Source organism: Falco punctatus (assembly GCF_963210335.1).
Source record: "Falco punctatus genome assembly, chromosome: 8".
Classification (NCBI taxonomy): Eukaryota; Metazoa; Chordata; class Aves; order Falconiformes; family Falconidae; genus Falco; species Falco punctatus.
This window is the reverse complement of record NC_137588.1, coordinates 49362055-49377066: the sequence shown is the minus strand read 5'-3', so window position 1 is coordinate 49377066 and position 15012 is coordinate 49362055. Positions and strand designations below refer to the sequence as shown.

Below are 15012 nucleotides of genomic sequence, written 5' to 3'. Positions count from 1 at the left end.
ACTGTGTTATTTCCTAACAATAATGCCTCACTAACGTTTTGGGTTTAGGCTGAAGATTTTTAATGCAGAACCAAACAATTGAGAAGGGCTAGGTAGTAAAATATTTTTTTGTTACAACTGGGTTTTGTGTAGAACAGTTGACCTAGTGGGGAAAAAATCATTTTTTTAAAATCAGTTTTAAAAAATCAAGGTTAACATTTTCCCACACATTTATCAAACTGCTTGTTTTAGTTGAGGTATCTCGATATCACCTCTTGGGAGGACGCACACCACTACCTGTTAAACGCAAGGCTGAAGGTGATGGCTGGAGCTTAACTCGCTGCTTGGCACATACGCATCTCCATTCCATCATTAACCAAATGAAAGTCAGTGCCAGCACTCCTTCATACCTTAGGCGAAAATGGAAGGGAAAGGACAACAGAAGGGCAATAACTGGCCCTATTGTTAAAATGTAGTTTTATAAAAACAAAGACATCATTTCAAACAGCAGAAAGTTGGAATAGACATAATCTATAAGCTATTTATTGGCACAGACCACCAATCTTCACTTCTCTTCATTGAAGGAGAAGGGAAAAGTAATCTACATTAAAATTAAAACACTGGAACTGAAATTCTAAGCCACTGGAACAGACAGAAATTTAGATAAAACAGAGAAACAGACTGCGTTAGCTAAGCAGAGCGGTGCGGCTGGGGTAAAAGGGCACATTGGCACAGCAGGGACCTGTCGGCACAGTGGCCCTGCAGCAACAGGCTGAAATGATGTTGCACCTGGGGATACCATGGCTAGCAAAAAGAAAATCAGAAGAGCAGCAGGTTTTGTGTGTGTGCAAAATGCCACTGTAGGGAAGGAAAAGAGGTGCATGGACGGAGATAATGTTTCTTCCTTCCATAGTACTGTGGAAGCCTGGTAAAAAATGAGTCGGTTCCAGTGATGGAACTGATGGGTTTGCTGCACTGTTGCCTGTAGCGTTGCAGCTGTTGTACATGCCTGAAGGGCCGGGATGCACTCAGTTTCTGTGTTCGGAATTGTATATGCAGTCCACAGATTATAGTCATTGGTAGATAAAAGAAATCCTGTATTAAGGGTGTATATTTCATCTGTAGCAAAGTTCAGGACCAATAGCAATCTGAATTGGTGCCAACAGTTCCATTTATAATACCACAACTGACTGGCCGTGAAAATAACTAATTATTTTGCTAGGATTAAAAATGAAAAGCTGAAAGCAATTTATAATTCAATCAAATAAATAAAGACGTTTCCTGATCTCTTCATAAAATGAACACAAATGATGAATAAAAGAAAATGTGCTTGTGTCTGTTTCTTAGTAGGTATACCATCTCGAAGAGCCTAATCTGTTTCCCTTGATACTGAATTATAATATATATTTTTTTTCAAAATTACAGTGCTCAAAATAATTTAATGTCATTATTCTTTAAGTTAGGCATAAAGTTGTATAGATTTGTTCAATAAGCTTTTTTTTTAATTCATATAGTGCTCCATTTAAATTGTCTGAATTTTTGGGGGAGCTCTTCTTTCCATTTTAGATTAATTCCTTTATCAGTTCTCAAAGTCATTCTGATTGTCCACCAAGCAGAATTAGAAATGCAGAGTTAAAGGCTGGCATCTCTGGCATTTCTAAAACCTGTTATGAGCAACATCATTCAGAATGTAAACACAGAGGTTCTAAGCAAATAATGGTTTAAACTTCTTTTTTTCTACTGTACAGAATACCATTTACATTGCCATTATTTCTAGGTGGCATGATGTTTACAGTGAAGAAGCACCTTGTGACTAAAACAGCTGACAGCTGCTAGTGCTAAGAAATCTTTATATGTGCCTGGGGACCTTCGTAAAATGTAGAGTATCCATGTTCCTAACTTGTGTAGCAAGGTGTAAAAGAAAACAATTAAGGTTTTGTCTGTGATGACAGCTGATTCAGGTTTTCTGAGAGTTCCCAATTAAACAGTTATGAAAGATGAAAGCTTATTACCTGTGACTTCTACTGGTTTTTTGAGCACAGTTTATTTATCAAGTCATGAGCAGTGGTTTATTTTTTACTGCTTTTTAAATCTTGATTGAACAGTATAAAAATAAGAAAAGGCTTTTCATTAATTCAGCAAATTATCACCAGCTAATTTATCCCCTGGTAGTTTCCTACAGATTTTCATTATATATATACTTATGGCCAACTGAGGCGTATTGGGTTTTGGTTTTGGGGTTTTTTTGTTTGGTTTTTTAGTTTTTTTTTTTTGTTTGTTTGTTTTTTATGGAGACCAAGGAAAACTCTCTATCCTTTTCTGACATAACTAAAATGCTTTTACAACAGGAGACCAACATCTTCATGAGCTAGACTAGAATGCAAATGACTCGTATGATTTTTTTAGTGGTAGAATTTAGATTCTGTGGTCTAATTGTTGTACATCTTTGTGCCAAATGAGCCTAACTGCACTGCAAACATGGACAGTCAATACAGATACTAAATGCTAGGTCTATATGGGATAGCACTTTATTCTCTCCTTCTGCTGTCTTGAAGTTTGCATTTTCCATGGAGCTGTAGTTGCTATTACTTCATAGGAAAATACTATGCTAGTGTGACAGGAGATACTGTCAGGTGTTGAGCAGGTTGTTTAACATGAAAAAGCAATTTGAAATTAATTATTTCTGTGTTCTTTCATGGTAGCTATCACTTTATGTACACAAATGCAGTATATTCTTAATCTTTCTTGTGCTTCTGTGATGAATTTTATTTAGAAATTCATGATCTCTAAAAAGGAAACAGGCCTATACCAAAATTATTCCATTGTTTGAGTCATTTTGGACTGGAATAGAAAATATGCATTCTAACACCTTTTCATAAGATTCTATCAAAATAAAAATAAACACCCAACCCAAACCCCCTCCAAAACCCACTGTTACTTTGTTGGTGTTTGGAGCGGAGCTGGGAAGTTTACAGCAAGAACATTATTACTTCCCACAATGCTTCACATCCTGTTCTTTCTCTGCTGCTTGTAAAAGAAAAAATAATAGGGACTGTATTTTAGACATTGATAACCACATTCTTCTTGGAGTCTATCACAGTACATAGCTGTGAGCAGGTACAGATTTTATCCCAAAAATGCACTGTCACTGCAAAGATACGTTAGATCATTTGGATAGTTGTGTTGGCACAATGTTGTCACCTTACTTTACAGATGAAAAGAACAGAATTTGTGCTTTTTTTACCCCAGTCACTGTTTTGGGGGGACACTTCCAGTCTGTTTTTTCAGTATGTGGAATTTAGTTTCTACTAGTGCCCAGTGCAGCACAACAACCTAGTTGTTAACCTTGTACTTTTGTGAGTCCCTTTTGGCGTGAGTAATGTGCACAACTGATTTCAGGATGCTAAAACATCTACTTTCATATCTGCAGAAGCGTTTCCACTGTGGTTCACATAGGAAAAAAGTGTATGGTTGTAGTTTAAAATAGAAAACATTTCTCAACTTTTCTTGTCACTTTAACAAAAAGTGCAGAAAATCAGATTAGAGTTGGTTTAGATTACTGGCCATATTCATTGTGTCGCTAGACACTAGGTAGCCCTAAAAAGAGTAGATTTTCTTCCCTTCTGCTGGAGGTTTCCCAGGAAGCCACCATTGACACGGACATACTTATGCAAATGTAGGTATGCATTGTGCTTGTTTAGCACACAAAACCCTGGGGATTTTTTAATTTGATTTTGATCACAAAGCAGTCATTGCCTTCTAAATGATAGATGGTGCATTTCATTAGAAATAAGTAGATACATGGAGAGGCCTGAAGTTGCTTTGAGAAAGGAAGACCTTATTTGCATGTTAATGTGTCATGTATACTTGAGTTTACACACATTACTGATGGTAACATCTCAAAACTTTGATAGATGGAACTATTTAGGTTGGTATTTGCCATGAATTTTGTGTGCTTTGGGTTGATTTCTTTGGAGACCAGGGAGTGTCTGACTGGTTCTGGGAATGATACTGGAGAAAGGGCATTGTTGCCTGTAGGGAAAGCATCACGTGCCCACTGTATTGATCAAACCAAAGCATATCCATCCCTTGAATCAGAGATTCCATGTTGGGAAAAATCTTTCCCCGCTATCTGTCTGTGCCTCTCTGCTGAAATATGGCAGAGTCACAGGAGGTTGGCTGCAGGACCGGTAAGAGCTTGTGTGTGAGCCGCCGGCGGGGTCAGCCTGAGACGGACTTGCCTGCAGCCATTCCTCCTGCCCCGCTGCCCCATGCTGGCACGGCCAGTACCAGGGAGGCGCAGCTCTGAATCTGCTTTCAGTGGCACCTAACGGGCAAGGAGGAGGAGGACAAGTGCACCTAGGCAGGGCATGCAAGGGTGAAGCAGCAGGGGAATAGCTTGGAGCATGGAGTACTTTTTTTCCCTGTCTTCTCCAGTTTTCAAAATGGACAGATCTATAGGAACACCACATCCCTTCGTAATGAATGAAGCTGTTCTCCTTTTAGCGTTTCTCAGAGCTTGGATAAGTTGGAAAGCTTACAATAAAAGAAAGACTGCCTACAAAAATAAAACATTAGTCTGAAGAATTACATTTTAACCTGGGCTGTATTGGGTACATAATAAATAGGAAGCATGCTTTCCACCTAGCTCTGTCCTCTTGTCCTCCCAAATCTGATTTTTTCCTTAAGCAACATCAGCATTTGAGGAGCAAACAATAAATGCATACTTTGCCCTAAACCACGTATCATTAAAAAGAAGTTAATCACCATAAGGTGATGGCAGAAAGTTTTTAGATGGCAATTGTTCTGCCAAAATTAGCGTGTGCTCTGGAAGGAGGCTCTTCTGTTCTCCCTTTCCTTAGTTTAAAAGCTATAAAATGGGGATGATAAAAGCTTACCTCACAAGAAGGTGGAGAGAAATAAAGTAGTGTTTGAGATGCTCTCAGAGACACTGCATTCAGCACAACCATAAAAAATTTGTATGAAGTAATTAAAAATACCGTATTCTCTTTTTCATACATAAAGACTGAATGAGGAAGGTTAAAAAAAATATTTGAGAGTAACTCCACAGTCACTTCACTGAAGGAGGAAATTCTACTGAAAAAACAGTATATGATCACATAACTGAAGATTATATAATACTGTGAGCTAGAGTGACATCTCATTAGATGCCTGGTTTTATAAACCTAATGTGTTTTTTTTTAAGTGAATATGAATCTGCTGGTTTAATACTGTCAGCAGAGTTCTTGTCTAAACAGAGAAACATCCGTGTGTGGTGTTAGGCTTGTGCTGTGGTTTAACCCAACCGGCAGCTCAGCCCCGCGCAGCCGCTCGCTCCCCCCCACATTGGGATGGGGGTGGGGATCAGAAGGAAAAAATAAGAAAACTCGTGGCCTGAGACAAAGACAGTTTAATAGGTAACAGAAAAGCCACGCACGGAAGCAAAGCAGAGCAAGGGACTCATTCCCCACTGCCCACAGGCAGGTGCTCAGCCACCCCCAGGACAGCAGGGCTCCATCACACCTAACGGTTACTTGGGGAGACAAATGCTATTACTCCAAACGTCCTCCACTTCTTTTCCCCAGTTTTATATGCTGCACATGATGCCAAAATGTTTGGGGAATATCCCTTTGGTCACTTGGGGTCAGCTGTCCTGGCTGTGCCCCCTCCCAGCTCCTTGTGCCCCCCATCCAGCTCGCTGGTGGGGCATGGTGGGCAGCAGCAAAAGCCGTGGCTCTGCGGGAGCACTGCTCAGTGATGAGGAAAACATCCCTGTGTTACCAACACTGTTTCCAGCACAAATCCAAAACACAGCCCCATAGTAGCTACTGTGAAGAAAATTAACTCTATCCCAGTGAAGACCAGCACAGCTTGGGGATCTCCAGGTCAGAAAGAAGCAAGGCAAAAAGAGGATTATAAAAAAGGCAATTAAAGGATTTTGCTGTCATTGATGACAGAAGCTAGAAAATATATTTCTTATTCGAACCACATGTTGCAGTGTGTGTATGGATTTCTCTTTGCTGCTTCTACTCAGTTTGCTGCAAAAGGGACTGAGGCTGCCAGAGTTTCACTTTTGAGAAAATAATTGTGCTGCTGTTGAATTCTAAAAATTGTCTGCATACTGCAGAATTTCACATTTTACGTGTACGTTCTAAATTTTAGGATTCCCGGAGTGAGGTTTGTGTGTACGTATGCACATGTGGGCTGGGTGACAGCATGTCAGAGGTGGCCCTCAGGACCTCACTGGCATTCCCAGACTTCCCAGTAACCTCTCTAAGGCATTTCCTGTCTTTGTCCCAAATGTGCTCTATGAAAGTAAGATTTATCATCATTAAGTGATTAAAGTTCCCATTCGCATAGTTATAAAGTGTTTAGCTTTCCTGACTGGCAATACCTGGAATTTAATAATCTTAAATAAAATATGTTATCTGCTAATATCCTTAGTAGGCGTTAACAGAAACATATAGGAGGCCCTGCTAGGGTTAACCCCCAGCTATAGATTTTAAAACCTAGAACAAGGTATAGTTTTTTCATTATTTTTATTTTCTATCTTCCTACTTCTCTGGTATTTTTAGTGTTTAATCAGTGGAGAGTTTGTTCCTCACTACCAAAGTACTGTCATTAGGGAAAGACGGTTACAGAGTTAGGAAATAGGAGTGTGAGGAGACTTCACGTAAACTGTTCAGTTTATGTAGTAACATGGGTGAATGTTTCAAAGGGGAGGGAAAGCTAGCCCGTAAACCTGCTGTAGGTAGGTGAGTCTCATGGCGAGAGTGGCGAGTATCTCCTCTTCCTTCCCTGCCATCCTGACCCGTGGCATGTTTCCTTTCCAGTGCTAGAAGAGCCTGTCTTTTCCATGTGCTTTTCTTTTTGAATTTGCGCTTTCTTCAGAAATGGAATATTGCAGTCATTGTAATATCAATGATGTTAAGAGAGAGAATTTTCCAGGCCTGTTTCATGCTAATATTAAATTTGTCACAAAGTCTATTCATTGTGATTATGTGGTTAAAATTCCTGTGTGTTGCACAGAAAAGATGATTCTGATTTAAGTATATTTAAACCACCCGAAAGATGCAGTACATTTTATAATGATATATTAAGGAGGGAGAGGGGGACATTTATAAAAGAAAAATCTAACACTAATACAATTTTTTCAATAATAAATTTAAAAGAATAAAATAACACACAAGTTTCAAAAATGCAGGAAGACAGTAGTATATCCCTCAGCTTAGGTTTGGAGTCTCGGGAAGATGAACAAAAAGGGTAAATGTTAAAAATCTGTACATAAGTGGATATAAAAAAAGAGACTGTAATCATCTATTCTCCCTGTCATTACAATAAATGAATGCATAAAGAATTAAGATAATTCTTAATTATAATAATGCAAAATTCCAGTTTGTTGAAAAGAATGACCTCTTCATATACCACAGACGGGAGCTAAATTGTGGTACTCATACCAGCAAAAGTGATTATAGCTGTGAACATAATAAAAATTTGAGAAGGGATGGAATGTCTTAAATAAACGTATTCTTGTTATCCTTACTTCTTGTAATTGATTATAGTAGCAAAAAACATGCGAGTTATCCTTTTGATTTTAGACTTAGCCCAGTTTTGAACTGCTGATCCAGTGTTGAAGGCAAATTTATCATATCTGTGCATTACTGGTTTCAGATATCTTCCTCGGAGGCATCTTGTAGCGATCACAGCTGGATTAGATTAATCTTCAGAAGGGCAATTCATGCAATTTATAATTACTCAAATGAGACCGCTGCCTAGAGGTTAGGTGAAAATAACCTTTGCATATATGGTAATGCTTTTTAGTCTTAGCTGAGATAATGAGTAGCATTGTACATTGTTGAATTAAACACACTTTTAGTAAGTATTTATATACTAAATAAATAATAAATCTATGTAAAAGGAAATGTGCTCAAAAGATAATAATGTACTAATTAAAAGGAAATATCTTTTCTACTCTATTGAGAGACTATTCACAGCATGTTGATTATGGGCAATGATGATCAAGTACATAACATATTACACTTCTAAACTGGTATACTACTGGTCTATTTTTGTATGAGAGACTACATACACTTTAAGGGAGCAGCTGGTTTTAATTGCTTTTCTTTAATGAGAACCATCCAGTGATTTCTGCAGGTGGGGCTGAAGGGACTGGGGATGGAGGCTAGTAAGCTCTGTTATATTAAAAAGGCAGAAAACCTAGTGACATTTTCTTTTTTGTGGTGTGTTCTTTGAGAGAAAGAGGTTTCTTTCTTTTCCACCAATAAGGGTCTGATGTTACTTATCTCTTCACTTAGCATCACCAGCAATGTAGTAGAAGCTACAAGAATCTGAAAGAAAACACCCTTAAGTTTTAAATGTGCACGAATGGATTCTGCCTGCACATTGCAGTCTTACTTTGCAAGTGAAGTTTCAGTAAAACACAGTTACTTTCAACTCCAAGCAAGCCCTAGAGATAGACTACGCTGTGTAACGCTGTAAGAAGCCATCCGTCTGCCTTGCCTGCTAGCGCCAGTAGTGCGGTTTAGCTCACGGACCAGATTTCTCTCTGTGAATACACAGCGGTACAATTCAAATTCCCGGCGCACGGCAAGCAACAGGTACTGCTGCCCTCCTTCCTTCGCTTTTCTTCTGGGAGGTCTTGATTTGCTTAATCTCCTTATCCCTTAAAGAGCTGTGAGGAAGATACTTCTTGAAGGAGATGCTAAATCTTAAACTCAGATCAGCCTGTGTCTATGGGTCTTCACTCCAGCTCATCAGTGCTGTAGTTTCTGCTGGCAGTGGGGGCAAGGAAGGCTGCCTTGTTCTTGGTGACCTTTCTGTCATCACGATCCCATATAGTATATTCTCACAGTATGAGTGGGTATGAAATAAGTCGGATTAATTTTTTCTTCATTATTGGTAAGACTATACTTTATTTACAAAGTAAGAGTAGGGTTCTTTCTGCTGTGAATTATTGGATAAATGATTTCCGTGCATGCAGAACTGCATTTATCATCTATATGAATTTACAAGTGTGGTCTACTAATGCCATTAATACCTTAATGCATAATAGTGGCTGAGCAAGTGTGATTATTATATTAATGAAAGCAGTTCATATGCTATTCAAGACGTCGTGGGCAGTTTCATTTTAGGGAAATGAGGTGTGTGAGAGAACACGATCCAGATTAAGAAAAGGTTTGGGGAGCATAACCTTAGTGTTTCTGTCTCCTTTTCCTCAGATATTACAGTAAGCTAAGGGCTATGAAGTTATCAGGTAGTATAATAGATAGATAGATAGATAGATCTGAAAAATGCTTTTGCATTTTTATGTATGTATAAAATCCATGTATGTACATAGATGTGAAAAACTTCTCCAAAATGTTCTTATGTCATTATCCATGGGTACCCAAGGACAAGTTATTCTGACGTTGTATGCTGTCTTACAGAACACTGTCAAATAAAATTTCACAGAAGCAAACACTGAACATTAATAAATTAATTTAGAGTCTACCAGAGAAGAATATGTTCTTGCTAGAGAGGGAAAGCTCTAGAATATTTCAGGTCTATCATCAGGGTGCTTGAAATTTTCTGTTGTAAGACTGTAAGGAGATTTTGGAGAAGCAGCATAGAAAATCCTTTCCCAGAGGTTCTAAAGCAGATTCCATTTGGACTTTTAAGTTTATCTGATCAACTCCTCAATTTTTTGAAATTTGGTCAGTTCTCAAATCTTTTTCTCCATGTTTCTGGAAGATGCCAAGTTCTCAGATAATAAAATGCAAAGGGATGAATGATTTCTGTGAATACTTTATTTTCCTCCCACTTTCAGTGCCTTTACCATTTCCCTCAGACAAATAAAGTAAGAATTTCTCTAAAGGTTGCTTTTTTGCATCAGATGTTATGGTCGGATTTTGACGTCAATACAGGATGCTAATCAGAGTGAAATCATCTGGGCTTGTAATGGCTGTTAAAATCTACAGAATATCATTAAAATGTTTTACTGTGTATGTAAAACAGGTTAATTAAGCTAATATATTCATAATTGGTGTGTATTTGTAGACATTTATGCCACCAGCAAGCAAGAAAACTTGAAAAACTTCACTTTCATGATGAGTTTGATAATTTTGACATGTGTCTAATGTTGACATGCACTCTGCGTAGGTCAGAAAGTGTGGGGCTAGCAGGCTTCAATTCGCTGCATTTTTAAAATATATATTTTCTATTTTGACTCTTTTTTTATGAGTCTTAAGGCTAGTTTGCTAATACGGCTAAAACAAAACTAATCAGTTGAGCTGGCTTTGTTAGAAGTCTTCTACTGATGTTGTACATGATTAAAATTTGCATTTTCGTAACTTCATCTGGAGCTCTTATTAAAAAAAAAAAGGCAAAAAATCTCTAGAGTGAAGTGCACTCGAGAAGCTCATTTTTTGGACTGTTCAGTTCATTGCTTTAGACTAAGCCACAATATTTCCAATTAGTAGAATAAATATTAGAAGGCAGGTTAAAATGTACTCCTAACTAGGTGGGTTCAGGTTAATTTAGTGTTGATGAAAGAGAACTGGCTTTTTTAATGTCAGACTTTTTATATTCTTTTTAAACATTGCCACTAAATGCTTCATTCCTTTAGAAACATCCAGTCGGTGATACCTCCTTACCTGATGTTGTTGGCTTCTCTTGCTGCTGGCCAGTTATGGCTTAACTGGGGGTGACAGAGAGCGTCTCCCTCTTGCCATGCTCAGTGTTGCTGTCTAGCCATTGGATGAAGATATAGCTCAGCCTTTCAAAACCAAATTATTATTATTTTTTTTATTTGATAAGCTCTAGGAATAAATGTTAAGTAGAGCCCAGCTTTGCTTTCTGTAGGTGTGAGCGTACATCCCATATCCAACAAAATGCTTTAACAGCACGGTGTGAGGCTGGGGAGGGCATATACGGCTAGGTGAACCAGATAGATTTAATACTGTATTATATTGTGGAATTTGGAAAAAAAAATATATTAAAAAAATCAATCCAATTCATATCTTAATTAATAGAAGACAATTAAGTGTGTTTATTATTTAGTGTATGAACTTCCAGTGTATAGCTGAATTGTGATAGATATATAGAGGAAAAGGACACAATATAAACCGGTTTCGGACAAAATAAAACTACTGTTTTAGAAACCCAGATCTAGTTTCCCTGTGAATTAAGAAATTAATTAAATAATTGGCAGTTATCCTGTCAGCAATTTCAGTCTTTGTTCTTCATTTTTAGCTAATGTAATGAAGCTAAAATCACTTTGCTTTTCAAAACCTTTGAAAGCCTTAGAGACCAATGAATATTTCCCTATATTTTTTACCATCCTGTTCATTACTGTAGGAAACAAATACATAAGCAGAAATCAGCCAGCAAGTCTATACTTTCTGAGAACCCTGGGGGACTCCGTGTGCTTTAAAAATGTATGAGACTGTCCACTGAGTTGTTATTAACTGCTAAAGGTCACATGTTTTGACATTGTTCCTGAAAGTTTTGTCTTTAAACCCAATGACCTCCTGATTTTGGTATCAATGCACGCTTTCTTCTTGAATATGATGAAAAATGGTAGAAAACAATTACAATGATTCAGAGGTCTGTCTTGGTTTCTATAGCAGACATCAAACTACCTATCTCACCAAATGTAAAAATGCAAAACTGGCGACAAGGTTTCGTGTCACGTCGCTGGTAGGTTTGTGTTCTTTCAGGTGATCCTTATCTGTAAACTGTTTTCCCAAATAATTGCTTATTTTCTATGAAATAGGAAACTGTGTGAAAATGAGAATTAAAACTCCTGTTTCTGGCAAAGACTTGTGTATGAGAAAATTAGCTTTGTAAGAAAACCTTTTTTCATGGAACCAAATGCTCAACTTCAAAGCTTACACTCTGGTCCTACAAATATAAGGTTAGATACATAATAAAGTACGCCATGTCATTAGCAGTTGTCATGAAGTTTACGTTAACCACATAGCTAAGTGATTAATATTTTGGGACCGAACAAGTAACTTAAAATTCAGAGACCTTTACTACCTTTGTTTTGTGTATATTATCCATTTTAACTATATTCAGTAAGTTTTAGGTAAGTCTTCCTAGACCTGCGCACCAGAGTGCTCTCTCTGTAACTCATTACAAAGGCTTGGCATACAGCATAGTATGATTTTAATTTTTATTTTTTGAATTGCCCTTCTAGGAACAAACTTCACCCTTGCAGAGCTAGGGATCTGTGAGCCCTCCCCCCATCGCAGCGGCTACTGCTCAGACATAGGAATACTCCACCAAGGCTATTCCTTGAGCACCGGCTCTGATGCTGACTCAGACACGGAGGGAGGAATGTCTCCGGAGCATGCCATCAGGCTGTGGGGAAGGGGGATCAAATCCAGGAGAAGTTCCGGTCTGTCAAGTCGCGAAAACTCAGCTCTCACACTTACTGACTCCGACAATGAAAATAAGTCAGATGAGGAAAATGGTAGGCCTTTTTCTTCAGTATATTCTTAATGCACATGTATGAGAATGTGATCATACTGAAAAATACATGAGTATTCTTTAAAGTTTGACTGAGGCTGCCTTTTAATGTTGAGTGTGTTTTAGCATCAATATCAGGAAACTATTACCTGTATATCTTATGGTAGATATTGTGTTTTATCTTAGAATTTACTTTTCACACAGTGATCTTTCACAGAAGTTTGTGCTCAGAGTACATTAAACTTGAGAATCAAAAAGAAATCTGAGAGAAATAGTTTCTCATATACTATTTTTATAATCAGCTTGAAGTAATATTAACAATTACAACATGCTAGTAGCTGTAAAAATGGTACTAGTTGTAACAATCAGATCTAATTTTTTGTGGCTTTCCATGTTTTTGAAATTGTAAAAAAAATAAAATGTATTTGCTGTTTGCTTATTGGTAAGTACTGGGGGCTTTTAGAAAGCGAAGCATGCATCAGACTGAGGCAAAGCAATTCTATTTAGTACTGGTTATTCAGTTCATAGAAATGAGACTTTAGACAGTGCAACAATAATTTCTGGCAAAACACCTAGACATTGGTTGATTCCTAAAGTAAACTGCAATAAGTCAGCTGTCCTTTCAAATGCCTTTACCCAGATTCACGTTCTTCGTACGTGTCAGTTAAACATTTTTACCTGGGCAATTTTCTGGGCTCACATATTTTTAAATCGAACTGAAGAGGAAAAAGAGGAAAAACGGATTTGCAGGAATTTATCCTCCATCCTGCAGGGTGATGAAGGTGCAAACTCAGCTTAGTTACAAAATGAACTAAAGGTTTTGATGCCATTCTGAGAAGGTGAAGAGAAATCTCACCATTATACCCTGAGAGCAATTATTCAGGCAGCTGATCCTAGCTAATGAAACCAGCTCTCTGCTACGCATACTACTTGTGATAAAACTTAATTTGTTACGTTGGGTGCCTCTCAGAAGAGGATTTTCTTAGCTGTTTATCTTAGGCTCCTCCTCATACTTACTGACAGTTCTCTAGGTTTCAGCAAAATGAGTGTGCCAGGCACTAGATACACAAGCAACAAGGCAAGAGTGAATTACAGTTCTTATATTGATAGAAAAAAGTTCAGAAAAGTGCAATTGATTTTGTTAGTAACAGCAGTCTTTTTTTGGTGATTTAAATTGAATCTTCAAATAATATCTCCTCTGCGTAGACATAGCAGGATACATTTCTTTCTCAAAGCCAAAGAGGAAGTGTGTATTTACTAATAATGGTGTCTACAAGGAAGCCAGTATTTTAAAAAAAAATAAAAATCAGTGACTGAGTAATTGATTTTTCTTTTTTCTTTCTTTTCTTTTTTTTTTTTTTTTTTCACTATTACTATTCACAGAAAATATGACAACTTACATTGACTTTAGTATAGTTTTGATAAGGCTACTGTGCATAACTGCAATTAAAAAACCTGACTAATGACATTCTGGCGTCATGGAACGATTTGGATTCATTTCTGTAGCATGAATTCCCTTCCCTGAAGGTGATTGTCTCCATTTCAGTGGAAGCACAGTGCCACACCTTTTGTCTGAGAAAATTTACTCTCAGGACCTACTTTCATAATACTGTCACAGACATTGATAAAAGAATGAATCTGTTTGCTTGCATTTTGTTTTCTTTCTTATAATGAGCAGATTGTTAAATAATTGGAAGTACAGTGCAGTGAATCCATTGTGAACAGGTCATTTTTTCTAACAAAGGTGTTTATAAGAGAAAAAGGACGTGATCAAACAGCACACAAGAAGCAAACCAGTATGTGGAATTCATTTTTCCTTGGAAAGGTTTTTGTAATAAGGGTTTCTGTATGTTTGGTTGTTAAAAAAAAAAAAAAAAACAAAAACAAGCAAAACCTAAAAAAAGCCATGCAAGTATGAAACAACTATTATATACACAGACGTGTTAACTTCAGTAAACTTTTTTGTCTTACTCTCCCACAAATCCTGGTTAGCTCAAAAATCAATGTTTTTTCACATCACTGATTTTATGAAGTTTTGGGATGCATTATCATATAGATTGACAGTTGCCCCACTGGTTCAGCACCACAGTGTGGACACTTACAAAACCATCATTAATTTCTCACGCTTGTGCCCAGCAGTGGTTTCCTACATAATAAACACGCTGTCCTTCAGAAGCAAATCGATAACCTGCCTAGGTATTCATCTTGAAGGGGAAGTCACAAGAAATCTGTACTTCAGGAGAAATGTGCTCTGTGATGTGGTTTCGGATTTGCAGGATACTAGCATAAAACAAGACGTGTCTTGGTATGAGAGTTTTATCTATTTATGCCTAACCTTGCAATAGTGAAGGGAACTCATGATGCATAGACAACTGAATTTATTTAAAGTACCGTTGACGCTTTTTCCCCAATACAGTTCAACTGTTGTGTTATAAAACAGTCGTTCAAGTCTGAAAGGTGATTTTTTTTTTCATTTATATCAAGATGTTATCGCAATATCTATCATTGTGCTTTAAAAAAAAACATCAAACCCTAACTTTCACTTTTCTTGTAAAATTAAAT

The 15012-nt window shown here is 37.4% G+C and overlaps 1 protein-coding gene across 16 annotated transcripts in view; it reads left to right on the top strand.

Moving 5' to 3' along the window:
- The window catches only part of TENM2 (teneurin transmembrane protein 2), a 1028597-nt gene that overhangs the window by 513873 nt on the left and 499712 nt on the right, over positions 1 to 15012 (top strand). For 15 of the 16 annotated variants that reach the window (XM_080399947.1, XM_080399949.1, XM_080399943.1 and 12 more), the window contains one exon: positions 12179 to 12454. The exons of the other annotated variant lie outside the window; for it this stretch is intronic. In XM_080399947.1, the coding sequence (XP_080256073.1) occupies positions 12179 to 12454 (276 nt within the window). The remainder of the gene's footprint in view (positions 1 to 12178; positions 12455 to 15012) is intronic. 16 annotated transcript variants of the gene reach the window in all.